Source organism: Tachysurus vachellii, chromosome 18, assembly GCF_030014155.1.
Source record: "Tachysurus vachellii isolate PV-2020 chromosome 18, HZAU_Pvac_v1, whole genome shotgun sequence".
In the NCBI taxonomy this organism is placed as follows: domain Eukaryota; kingdom Metazoa; phylum Chordata; class Actinopteri; order Siluriformes; family Bagridae; genus Tachysurus; species Tachysurus vachellii.
Window position 1 is genome coordinate 13,823,875 of NC_083477.1, and position 12,652 is coordinate 13,836,526.

At 34.6% G+C, this 12,652-nt stretch overlaps 1 protein-coding gene and 1 long non-coding RNA gene across 2 annotated transcripts; one reads left to right on the plus strand and one right to left on the minus strand.

The window, feature by feature from the left end:
• Positions 1-2,042: 2,042 nt before the first annotated feature.
• Positions 2,043-4,070, plus strand: LOC132860597 (uncharacterized). The gene is made up of 3 exons (XR_009649861.1): positions 2,043-2,206; positions 3,389-3,452; positions 3,934-4,070. It is a non-coding gene; the product is annotated as an uncharacterized LOC132860597 (long non-coding RNA).
• Positions 4,071-9,649: 5,579 nt separating this feature from the next.
• LOC132861537 (neuropeptide B-like) lies at positions 9,650-11,057 on the minus strand. The gene is made up of 2 exons (XM_060893103.1): positions 10,806-11,057; positions 9,650-9,796 (listed from the first exon to the last, which is right to left on the minus strand). The coding sequence occupies exons 1-2, from the start codon at positions 11,055-11,057 to the stop codon at positions 9,650-9,652; spliced, it is 399 nt and encodes a 132-aa protein (XP_060749086.1).
• Positions 11,058-12,652: the final 1,595 nt, after the last annotated feature.

Here is a 12,652-nt window from a genome sequence, read left to right on the forward strand (position 1 = left end):
AAATGTTCTTTGTTTGAAAAGAAAAGTTTGTCCCCCTTCCTCACATACGGTGTTGCTACGGCAACCAGCAAATACAGAAAGTTTTTATCATACCAGTGTAGTTCAGTCACTAGAGGGCGCTGTGTGTCTTTTTTAATTTAACCTCAAAAGCTTAAATATAAATAAATAAACTTAGAAGAAAATATTGTAAATAGAGCATGTAACTGCTATAATTTTTTTCAGAGTAGTAGTAATCATTTGTGTTTGTACCGAATTGTCATATGTACATTATTAGGTCATGGGATTTTCAGATTCTAATCATTAGTCTAAGTCCATGTTCACTGTCAGGTATCGTCTCTGTATATGCTATCTCTCTGTACAGTTATTTGTTGACTGTATGCTCATGACATGCAGCTACATAGGGGTTTAAACTCTGAGACAACCGTGAAATTTAATATTCAAGATTATTTTATATTTCTTAGTCTCTGATTAAATATGAGCAAATTTGTGATACTGTGATCTTTTCTATTGAAGCATGTGTTCAGACGACCTTCACAAGGTTTCACCAGATTTAGTGCACACTGTTATTAAAGGAAAAAGAAGACAAACCTCAATAAATCTTTCAAAGATTCAACTTTTCACTCAATTCAGAAATTCTACATATACTGTAATTGTCATAAATTAGCACAGCAGTATCACGCAGCAGCCACTCCGGATACAGTATGGTGCTTGTTTGAACATACAGTATTTACACCGGTCAGCACTGTTTCTGTGTATTGTCTTTTGTGTATTGTCTTGTATTTTTTTTTGTTTGCACTGTCTTTTGTCCTGCACTGTCTTTTTGTCTTGTCCTGCACTGTTTGCACCAGGTTGCACAGATGCACTTTATGTATCTAGGACTACTTACTTAGCTCTGTCTTTGTTTTATGTAGCACCATGGTCCTGGAGAAACTTTGTCTCATTTCACTGTGTACTGCAACAGCTATATATATATATATATATATATATATATATATATATATATATATATATATATATATATATATATATGGTTAAAATGACAATAAAAGCTTCTTGAATTGACTTAAATTATAAAAGAATGCAATGGATGTTGGGTAACTTCCTCTTACTTAATTCAGACAAGACAAAAGTATTTCTTCTAGGATCACAGGCAGCTAGAAGTAATCTGATAATTTTGTAACACTGGATAGCCTTTTACACATCGTGTGCAGCTGTAAAAAAAAACTTGGACTTGGTCTTGCTCTCATTTTAAGATAGTACTTTACTATCTAGTAAAGATAGTACTTTACTTAGTGTCACTGGAAATGTCACTGTGTGGTGATGAAAAAACTAGTTCAGGATTTTATTATTTCTAGGTTGGACTTTTGTAACATCTTGTTCTCTGGATTTTCCAGTAAGTGCACAAAGAAGCACCAGAATATACAGTATCTTATCCATGCTGTATTGACTTCCCATAGAGTTATAAGTTACACCAATAAGATACACATAAGGAATAGAATTATTAGCATTTTATAAAATGACCAAAATGCCTCTCAATGAGATCATAGCTAGGAGTGAGATTACTAAAATGTACAACATGATATGTAGATCTGAAATCATTATGCTATGCCAGTACAGAAAAACTCTATAATATTATAGAGTTTTTCTCTCTCACGACTACAAGGTAACATATAATATATACTGAATACATTTAACATGATATTGATACTGAAATCTACTGCTGATTTTTTTTTTTTTTTCAAAACTTAATATGATTATAATAATTATAATAACTGACTGCTACCAAACCCACTGCAGTGTTATGTATTTTAATATAATCGTCTAAGCACGAAGCTACAAATAAACCCACTGACTGGCTTCATACTACTCTACTGTGAAGTGTAGAATTATGTCTATAGAACATCCTTGAACTCTGTCGCACTTCCGTTTCGTTCAGTACAACTCATTCATTCAGTTTATCTCCGAGTGAAGAGTAACGGAAAAGACTGAAGCCCTAGGTACCATGCATTATATTTAACGCTTTATCCTGTGTGTGTAGGAGTAGAGAAGTGTAAAAGGTCTTTTGTGATCTCTTACCTTCTAATGAGCTGTGGGCATTTCAGCAGCGGTTGGTCTGATCAGTGGGTCGAGCTGCTGCGTAGGCTACAATGAGCACTCTTCAAACTGCTGACATTATGCACAGGCCCCTCATGTCAAACCACACAAGGTTTGTTACCCATTGTGATCTTCTGATGCTAACGCTATCCCTTTCATGCCTGTTTTCAGGGTTTTCTTTTTAGTACTGGACATCCCACCATGCTGTTGTTCACTGTTTATTGTGCAGCATGATAACAATCTCTTTGAATGTTCATTATCAACAAACACACAATTCGTTTATGTTTCCAGCATTTAGCAGACACCCTTATATCCAGAGAGACTTATATTTTTAGTTAATTTTTATACATTAAGAGCATTAAGGGCCTTGCTCAGGGGCCCAGCAACGGCACCCTGGTGGACATGGGATTCAAACTCACAACCTTCTGATAAGGTAGTCCAGCACCTTAACCACAAAAAAGATATTTTTCCAAAAGCAAGATAATATTCTGTTTTTTTTTTAACAAGAATATATGCTACCACATCAATCAATTCGACACAATTCAGTTTCTAGTATTAATTCTAGCCCCCTTTTTGTTTGTCTTTTCTGGCTTTTAGATTACATTACGGCAAGTGTGTTCCAACTTAGTACTGCCTCAAAATCTTTTTTAATTCAACAAGTAACCATCATCAAACTGACATTCAGAAATGTCTACTGCTGTTTCTCAAAGATAAACTAATCATTGAGGCCAACTGATTACATTTTAAAGCTGTTTGATGGACAGATGAATAATCCATGCACTAAGACCTGCGGCCTTGTCAGCTCAGTGATCAGAACTCGATAAATGCCATTGCTTAGGATTATTTATTTATTTATTTATTTATTTATTTATTTAATCATTCCCTTGTATGCCCACAAACTCTACATCACTTAATACATGATATGTGAATTTGAATGCATTGTGAGCACTGCATTAAACCATCGAGGTTAAAAAGTCGGCCCTTTCTCTTCTCCCCATCTTTCTTAACTGTATTGTGTATTATTGCATTGTATATTGTACGTCAACTGCAATGTATTTATGGGTTTATTTATCTTATAATTTCTACAATAATAACTCATTTGTTGCAGATGTAACAAATGAAGTATATAAGTTGTGCTTTAATTTAAAAAAAAAATAATAAAAAGATAAATAAATAAAAAAACTTGCAGCTGCTGGAAAATAATCTTTGGGCTTGTTGTCAGAACATGACAGCAGTCAGGTATTGATTGTTATATCCTGAAATATCACTAATCTTGATATCTTCTGCTTTCCAGACCTACCTGATCCATCCTAATGATCTACTTCTGGTTGGAGTCACACCACTTTTGTGAGATTGCTGTGAGATGCTAGTTCTAAATAGTATACGATCTTTCTTTTCTAAACACAGATGGAAAGTAGTGCAGTGGCTGACTGGAGTTTTGAAACCGGGAAGCATGAGAGATTGTAAAGTAAATGGCAAGGGCCATGCAATTTGGTGCCAATTTGTGTGCAAGGCAGGTGTTGTTTCTTTGTAATGTGCTAATTGTCTTCAGCTGCATGCAGTTAGCATTAAAATGATGCAGCACTTTTGTGGTGGTTAAAACATTCTACATTATAGTTACAGTAAAAGTCTCTAAATATATTCATTTTGTGATAAGACTAAAGGGATAATGTGACTCAAAATGCTACAGCTGCGTATGTCACAGTTAATGTTATCAGTTACAATTAATGTAAAAGAATTACGTAGATGTGATTTCCATAATTCTGATCATTTTAAAATAGTCATTCATGGATATCATTATATTATTACCTTTTTTTTTTTTTTTACGTCTTTCCACAGATTCACCTAAAACTGACACCTGGACTTTACCTGTCCAGCTTGGGTGAGTTTGTGCTCATGATAGCTTCAGTGGACCCTAATGTGGTCTTCTGCTTTGTAGCTCATCCATCTCAAGGTTCGATGCATTGTGAGTTCTGACCTGATTTTCTGCTCACCTACAGTATACTACTATACACTTTCTGTAAGCTCAGACCAGTCAACAAGGTGTTTCAGTTTGCAATGACTTCAGAAGAAGTTCAGCATTTTGGAATGGTACAGTCAGACCACAGATCTCAGTCTAATCAAAATCCCATCGAATGCCTTCAAGGCTGCTGTGCAGAGACCGTCCCTTCACAACTGGTTAGATCTGGAGCATTTTCTCAGAAAGAATTGAAAAAGTTTATAAGTGAAGTTAGATTACTTTATATGCAGTTGCACAGATCTTATACGACTGTACTGTATTAAAATATTACAATTTCCTTTCTCAGAAAATGGAATTGTTCAGACTGGAATTTATAAGTTGAAATTAGGGTCATTGTTTATTTCAGAGGATTTTTATTTTTAAGTCTATAATATCCAGTTGAAATTGTCCACTTCAAAATGAATGACACTTGATATATATATATATGTATATATATATATATGTATATATATATATATATATACATATACATATATATATATATATATATATATATATATATATATATATATATATATATATATATATATATATATATATATATATATATATATATATATACCCGGTCCCGGATAAGCCGCAGAAGATGGATGGATGGATGGATGGATGGATGGATATATATATATATACATGTATATATATATAGTAGTTTTATACCATTTATGCTACAGAATGGTTTGAGTGGTTGTTTCATTTTGTATAGAAATGGTTTGTATGTGTGAAAGGCATTACAATTATATTACATAACAATTATGAAGGCTAAACACAGCTAGAGGAGGCCTCATACTGTGCTGTGATTCAGACCCATGAAATATTGATTGGTTTACTTTCTTTGATCCTCCACACACTCAAATTTCTTCTGTTTATATGTGGCTCTTAAAAACTAGAAGTGTTCACTACCAAATCTGTCTTTGCTGGAAAATCCACTCATTCATTCATCTTTGGTAAGTGCTTTATCCTGGTTAGGATAAATGTGGGGATGTCATGCTGGTGTTCCGTGTGTGAAAGAGAGGATAACGTTTGTCACTACAATTACATCTAGAAATTAAATTGCCAGTGAAATGTCTCATTTGCCTGGTCTTACTGGCTTTCTGATGTGATCTTTACTTCTGATTATTGGGATGAATTGCCAGCTAGCCTATTTCCTGCAATTATGGATGTGTCACAAAGTGCTAGGCCAGAAGTGTTGCCAAATCTGTTTGGTAATAGCAGTGCATGTTCTGAGTGAGTTGAATGTGTTTGTACCCTCAGCTACACAATTATTGCCACACTTGGTAAGGACTAAAAAAAGGCTAAAAATGCTATGGAAAAAAGTTTTTTTTGTTTAATTAGCTTAATTTCAGACTGGAAATATGTAAGAAGCTAAAATTTAATATAAGTAAATTTATAAATAAATAAATAAAACAAAACAATTAAATAGCTAGTGTTAAGAGCTAATATAATAAACTAAATCTATTTAACAGATAGTATGGCACTTATAGCAGCTGTTCTAGATGTAAATTTACTAATACAGCCAATGAAATCACAAGCTCTAAAGCAGGCATCGCTCTTTCACTCATCTGCAAAATGTTGGTGGGGCTCCAGGTTTTTATTCCAGCCACATTGGAGGCACATTTCATAGTTATTTGGAGATAAAGATGAATTGATTAAACAATCAATTTCGACTTCTGGTTTCTTCATTAGCGATGGAAATAACATTATTGACACAGCAGTTTGTTTTATTTGTTCTCACAGAAGCAAGGAATTTAGGAAAGTACTCATCTACACCTTCTGCACTTTTATGAGATCCCCATGCAAGGAACCTCACGGAATAAATGTTTTGTTTTGACAACAGTTTATCAACCATTTCAAACTATTGGTTTCACCTCCTGAAGTAGGACTATTCTATATGCTATATACTCTATAAAATACTAACACCGACCATTTTAACATGATTTTTCACCAGTGTAACCTCAGCTGACAAAAGTGGAACCTGTTATGGTTTTCTGCTTCTACTTCAAGGATCGGTGTGTTGTAAGGTCTGAGTTGTGATCTGAGATGTTTTTGAATATTTTCGCATCTTAAATAGTATCTACATGGTTTTATACCCTTTGTTGATTGGCTGAGTTGTTATTTGCATAAATGAGTAGTAGTAAATGCAATCATGGGATTGCTGTGGATGGGACCCCAGGAGACTGTCACACCTGCTTTGACCAACTGTTTTGTCAACCAGCTTTATGGTTGGGTCTTTATCAGTGATTATTTAAAGACTTTGGCAGGAAGGAAACAGTGTTGGGTCTGTGGTGAACTTGGAATTTGCTCTGACCCATTAGTTCCTCAGGAGGTCTTGGCTGCTTAATTCCACTCAACTACAAACTATTGTAGAAAGGACATTATTTACCATTTACATTATTTTCTGTCCAGTGTCATCCAAATGAGGATGGGTTTCCTTCTGTCTGGTTCCTCTCAAGGTTTCCTCCTGATATCATCTCAGGGAGTTTTTCCTTGCCGTCGCCACCGGCTTGTTCATTAGGGATAAATTGTTAGAGATATTTAGTAACTTTAAGCTGTTTTGAGACAATGTGAATTGTTAAAGGCTTTATACAAATAAATTGAATTGAACTGAACTGAGTAAATGTGTTCTTTATAATTGAAGTGAAAGTAAACTAATCAAACAGGAACACAAAGCTCACACTTAGTGTTTCTAGCTGCTAGGACATGCAGAATAGGGGGAACTCTGGAGTATATTTTAAAAAGTACTTAACTGTATCATTGGTAACTTGTACACTTATTTCATTTGAACTATATTAAGGGTTATAGTGACATGTATGCTAGCCTGCATGCGTATTACTTATAAATGAACAAAGCTATATCAAATAAGTAGATGGCTCCACACAACAAAATATCTCCTGTATATTGCTAGAAGGCACAGTGAAATTAATGTAGGATATGGGCACTATTATTTAAATAATTAATGGTGACAAACTTTGAACTTTGAGGACTGAAGCACTAAAGAACTGATGTTATTTCAAGTAGGAGATGTTGATGTAGGAGAAAGCTGGATGATTTTCCATTTCCATTTTCTTTATGGTTGATTAAACCTACTGTACCAGGACAGTCAAACTTACTGGAAGACTACAGACTTACTTGTCCATGTGCTTGACAAAATTGCAGTAATTTATGACAAACGCGGAAAATAAGATACTTTACAATGGAGGTAGTGAGTGCCCTACTGTATATCTAGCATGCTATTATTGTTTCGATGGATGTTTTGATTGTTAGGGATGAATATTAATGTCATTTTAAACTTTGTAATCTTTATTCTATGTTTTTAATCTTTATTTTTGTAAAGCTGCTTCGAGACATTGTCTATTGTTAAAAATGCTATACAAATAAATTAAATCGAATTCATTAACTGTTCCCTGATTTACTTGACACTAAATTTACTTGTGTCTGATTTCTACATAGCCATAACATATAATTAAAATAATATGTGTGTATTTATTTTTGTCTATACTGTATGTGTATGTAAAGTAAACCATATACCCATTACTAAATAAGAAAGTTGTTGCTAAGGAGTTCATGTATAATTTATTTCATGTGTATTATATAAGCAAAAGGTGATTCATCTATTTCAGATGTGCCATTTGTATTGTAGTGGCACTCAGTGTGTATGATTTTACTCTTCCTGAGCACCTTTTTGTGTTGAGTAACATACTTGATCAAGCTTGAAAGCACAGTCATTAATACAATATTACTAGCTTCATTTTATAAATAGCAATAAATAAAAATCGTCTTTACTGCGCTTTGGATTTTTCTGCTTGTTTCTCTGGAAAACCTTTAAAAGTTCTGTCTAAAACCCTACAACAGAATCAGATTGCTAGTTATTCACCATTAATTAGAGACATTTCTTTAAACAGAATTCAATTCACTTACATCTTGTATTGGCAACCTCTTACAACAAATGTGGACACACACAGTTGTCTGTGATGCCTTTGCATTCTCTATATGTTCAACAATCATTTATGGGTTTGATGGTCAGATGTGATGATCTACAAACTGTTTTAGGTCTACAAACTGTTTACAAAAAGATTTTCTTTTGTGGTATTTGTTCATGGGAAGGGATGAACAAATACCACAAAAGAAAATCTTTTTGTAAACTTTCAATGATCATTTGTCTTAAGATAATGAACTGCTTTATTTTTAATACGTGATTAATATATATTTAATACATGGTTCATACAGTTTAAAATGTATAGTTTTTTTTATTTTTTTTAATACACGATATTCACTGTGAACTCTAACATTAGATGTCATTAAAGACATCAAAGACTCTAGACACTGCTCAAGCAACCAAGCCTTAATTACTACCAAGGTATATAAAAAAACAACAGCCATGGGGTGTCATTTCAGGAGTGTTCAAAGGCATTTTTCATGGTTATACACCACGTATAACATTTATACTACAGTGATAGGGTTAGGGATAGATGCATTGCAATCAAATGAATTTTAATGGTGACAGTGAAGGCCGTAACATATTATTTATTTCATTTTTATACTTATTAGACCATATGACATATTCATCTGATCAGGACCGAAATGTCAGCCATTTGTCATCACGGGATAAAAGTGAGTAGAAGTAGGTGGTGATGACATATAATGTGTGAATGATGATGTATAATGATATTGAAACACTATGTGTTATTATGTACTGGTTAATTATATGACAAAAACAAATGCAAGGACAACACACATGTTATTTCTAGGTGCAGTGCATCCTTTAAGTACAACATGCTGTACCTAGAACATAACATAAGAACAAGGTGAACAACATTTTTTAGATTTTTTTTTTTTTTTGATAAATTATTGAAGAGTAAGGGCATTTCTTTTAGCAAGACTTTAATAATAATTTGCACTGTTTGAATGATGCAGTAAGTGTTATCTTGTCCTCTTACAGAAAGAAATAGCATGAAAACCTACTGGTATTAGAGTGTAAGTTTATATTGTACATTTTTTCCCATGTCAATGCTAGAACAAATGTGTTAAGTTTTAAGTTTTAAGGGATGTATTACTTTCCTGGTTATGGCACATGGCCCATGGACAAACTGGTGTACATTCACCACACCTCTTTACTGTAAAGAAAAATTTATTACACACACAAAAACTTTTAAGCTATGCCTATAGCATGAGATTCTTAGTGATAAGCAAACATTTATTTATTTGAGGTGTGCTATGTCTTCTTTCATGTCAGTCATGATTCAATAAATGTCAGCAATTCATAATGATGTTTGCAAATGTGTTTTTTATTTCATACATAACTGACACAATCTTGAATTAATAGTTGTATGTACACACACTTACACATACATACACATCTGTACACACTGGGGGGAAAGTGCTGTTCATAGATATGCTCTAGGCTTCATATTGTTTTCATTTTTCCTGTGTGATCTCCTAGACTAATACAGTAAGGCACCCCAGTTTCATACTGTACTCACAAACTGTATAGTCTACTGACTGGACACACACTTAATTGCAGCACATGTTGTCATTTGTTCAGTCTGGAAACAAAGATGATCCTCGTGTGTTCACACAGTCACTGGAGTCAAGGGTAAGAATGACGGCCGCCTCACACCGAAACGTCGAGTCCAGCATCAACTCACAGCTTTGCAGCTCCGGCAAAACGTCCTTCACACAAACAGGCTGCAAAGAAAAGAAAAGAAAAGAAAAGAAATGAAATAGTTTCTACAGTATATGATAGTTATACACATCATATCCTATTATAATATTCTTCTATTTTTATTTAGTTTATTTATTTGCACTGTCTAAGAAGTGGTAGGCTGATTTTTCATTTCACTGCAAGTTGTATACTGTGTGTAACAAATAAAATCTTAAATCATGCAACAAATGCACATTGCCTCTTGTACATCCCTGTGCATCTTATATTTATAACTACAGTTTACATTCATGCACATTATTTTCCATTCTACAATATATATATATATATATATTCTATTCTTATATTTTCATTGTTTACTTTTATCTCATTCTTTCATTTTTGTGTTTTTCTAATAAGTGCAATGTCCATGGAGCGGACCTGACTCACATTTCACTGCTGGTTATATATGCCCTATATAATTGTGCATGTGACAAATAAAAATCTTGAATCTTGAATTTTGAATCTTGAAATGTTGATACAAATCTTTTGCACATGCGCAGTTTGTTCCCTGTGTGGTGCTGAAAGAACAGCTCACGTTTTGTTTTGTCAGGTTTTTCAGGTAATATAGAGATATGGAGCCAAAAACAAATAAAAATAACAAATTAATTTGGAATATTTGCATTTTTAAGCATTTTCAACTAGCACAGGTACGAGAAGTGGCACTTTTTCAGCATTAAGCTCTTTATATTTAGACGTGTGTCACAGCGCAGCTTATCTTGTGATGAAATATTTCTCATTTATATCGCACATGCAATAAATAGTTGACTTCTGGTTGCATGAAACTTTACGATCTACTGCTAAATTTGCATTTGTTCCTCACCTCATATGATTGTGTCAGTTTCGCTTTTCCTACAGCCGTAGCAAGGATTTGTTTCTGGTCACTTATTAGAAACAAATCTATCCGTCTGTATTATGTCTCACGTGCGAATCTCTTCACATAAACCAGTCACAGGAATAAACAGAATTGTGTAGTAGAATAAAACGAGAGCTTACCATATTTTTTAAAGCGAACTTGCGTGAATTTGACTGTAAGATTGCGTTATTTTGGGTGAATCCTCCGCTGTCCCGTGTGTCCGCTTCATCTCTTCTAATCGCTGATCTGATTCCTGACAGCAGCCCAGATGCTCTACCGACTGAGTAATAACTGGGTCCTGCTGCTTGTTTGTACCAGGCTTCAGCTGGCGTGTGAACAACAAACACACAAATAGCAAGAATGAGCAAAACTCGCTCTTCAGACTTCCCCATGTCTAAAAACCAGAGGAACAAATACTCTTAACCACGTTTCCAATAAGCTCTGAAATGTTTCCTGGCCTCGTTATTCAGGCTTTATATATATAGCAGCCCCTGTGGTCGTGTACACATTTCGGTGATGATTCATATCCGTTAAGATCAATAGAGAGAAGTCTCCTAATGAACACTCCCAGAATAACAGAAGGCTGAACTGACCTTGTGGCTGAGGACTGAGGATGGGACCCTCATGAAGAGACCATCTCTGTTAAACCCTTTATAAAGTTTACTTGTAAAACTTTACCCTGAAAGGTAATTAGGGGCCAATCAAATTTCATTCATTTAATAATAGTGATTTTATTTTTTATTTATTTAAAGGCACCTCATAAATGAATATATATCTTTATATCCAGAGCGACTTACATTATGTCATTGTTATATAACTGAGCAATTAAAGGTTAAGGGCCTTGCTCAGGGGCCCAACAGTGGCAGCTTGGTGGACCTTCCCCCCAAGCTGTGAGAGCCCTGAACTCAAACCTCCACTGCCACCCCCTGAAAATACACAGGACTCCTGTGATGTGACCCACCTGACTGCCACCAGTCACACTCTCCTCAGCATTAGCACACTGGCACATCAAAAATGTTTAAATGTTTACATGCTCATGTTGCACACCACATCTTGCACTAGTCCGCTACCAGCTGCTGACTTTGAATGCCTCTTGTTGCATGTGTACAGTATCAAGGAAGCATTGTAGAGTCTTCATACCTATATTTATTGCTTCAGTGTATTTTTTTGTGTATTTAAATTGTATTGCTTTGTTTTGTGCTTTGTGTTGTTTTTTGATGTTTAATGTCTGTATGGATGTTGCACCGTTTGACCTGTGAGACACATCTCGTTCCACTGCATGTCTCAACATGTAGCGAAATGACAGAAACTTGAACTTGAACCTGGGATCAAACTCACAACATTCTGATTGTTAGCCCGACACCTTATCCACTAGGATACCACATGCTACCAAGATTAATATAATGTTTACGAGTTCACGAGTAATGTTTACGATAATGTTTACGAGTTCAACACAGAAGGTTTGAATCAATGTTAATTTCCATTGTTTGTGTAACGTTAAATCAAGCTTGTGTAAAGTGCCTTTTTATTTAAGAGCAATCATCTTTGGTTCAAAAATGATCTAACAAATCCTAATATCAAGCATACTTTATGCACACTGCAGTAAAACTGCAAAATGTTTTAAATTACTCGTTCTTGCTGAAGGAGTCTTTTAGACATTACATCTTTACCTCTGGATCATGAAACAACATTCAATCTGCATTTTAATAAAGAGGTTATTGTGTACGTGTTCAGTCATTCTTTTAAAAGACACCTTTTACAGTTCGGCGAAACGGGATAGTTGCAAAACAATCATAAATATTATATACGCAGACGAGCCAGAACATTAAATCTCCCTGCCTAATATTGTGTAGGTCCCCTTTGTGCATGCAAAACAGCTGATTGTTTAAGGCATGGACATGGACTCCGCAAGACAACAAGGTGTGCTGTGGTATCTGGCACCAAGATGTTAGCAGCAGATCCAAAGTGTACCTGGCCTATTTATTTA

What these genes read in the sequence shown, in the direction of transcription:
- LOC132861537 (XM_060893103.1), bottom strand. Translation starts at nt 11,057, where the DNA reads ATGGGGAAGTCTGAAGAGCGAGTTTTGCTCATTCTTGCTATTTGTGTG. An exon ending in AGTTCGCTTTAAAAAATATG is followed by an intron (nt 9,797 to 10,805) that starts GTAAGCTCTCGT and finishes TTTTCTTTGCAG; the next exon opens with CCTGTTTGTGTGAAGGACGT.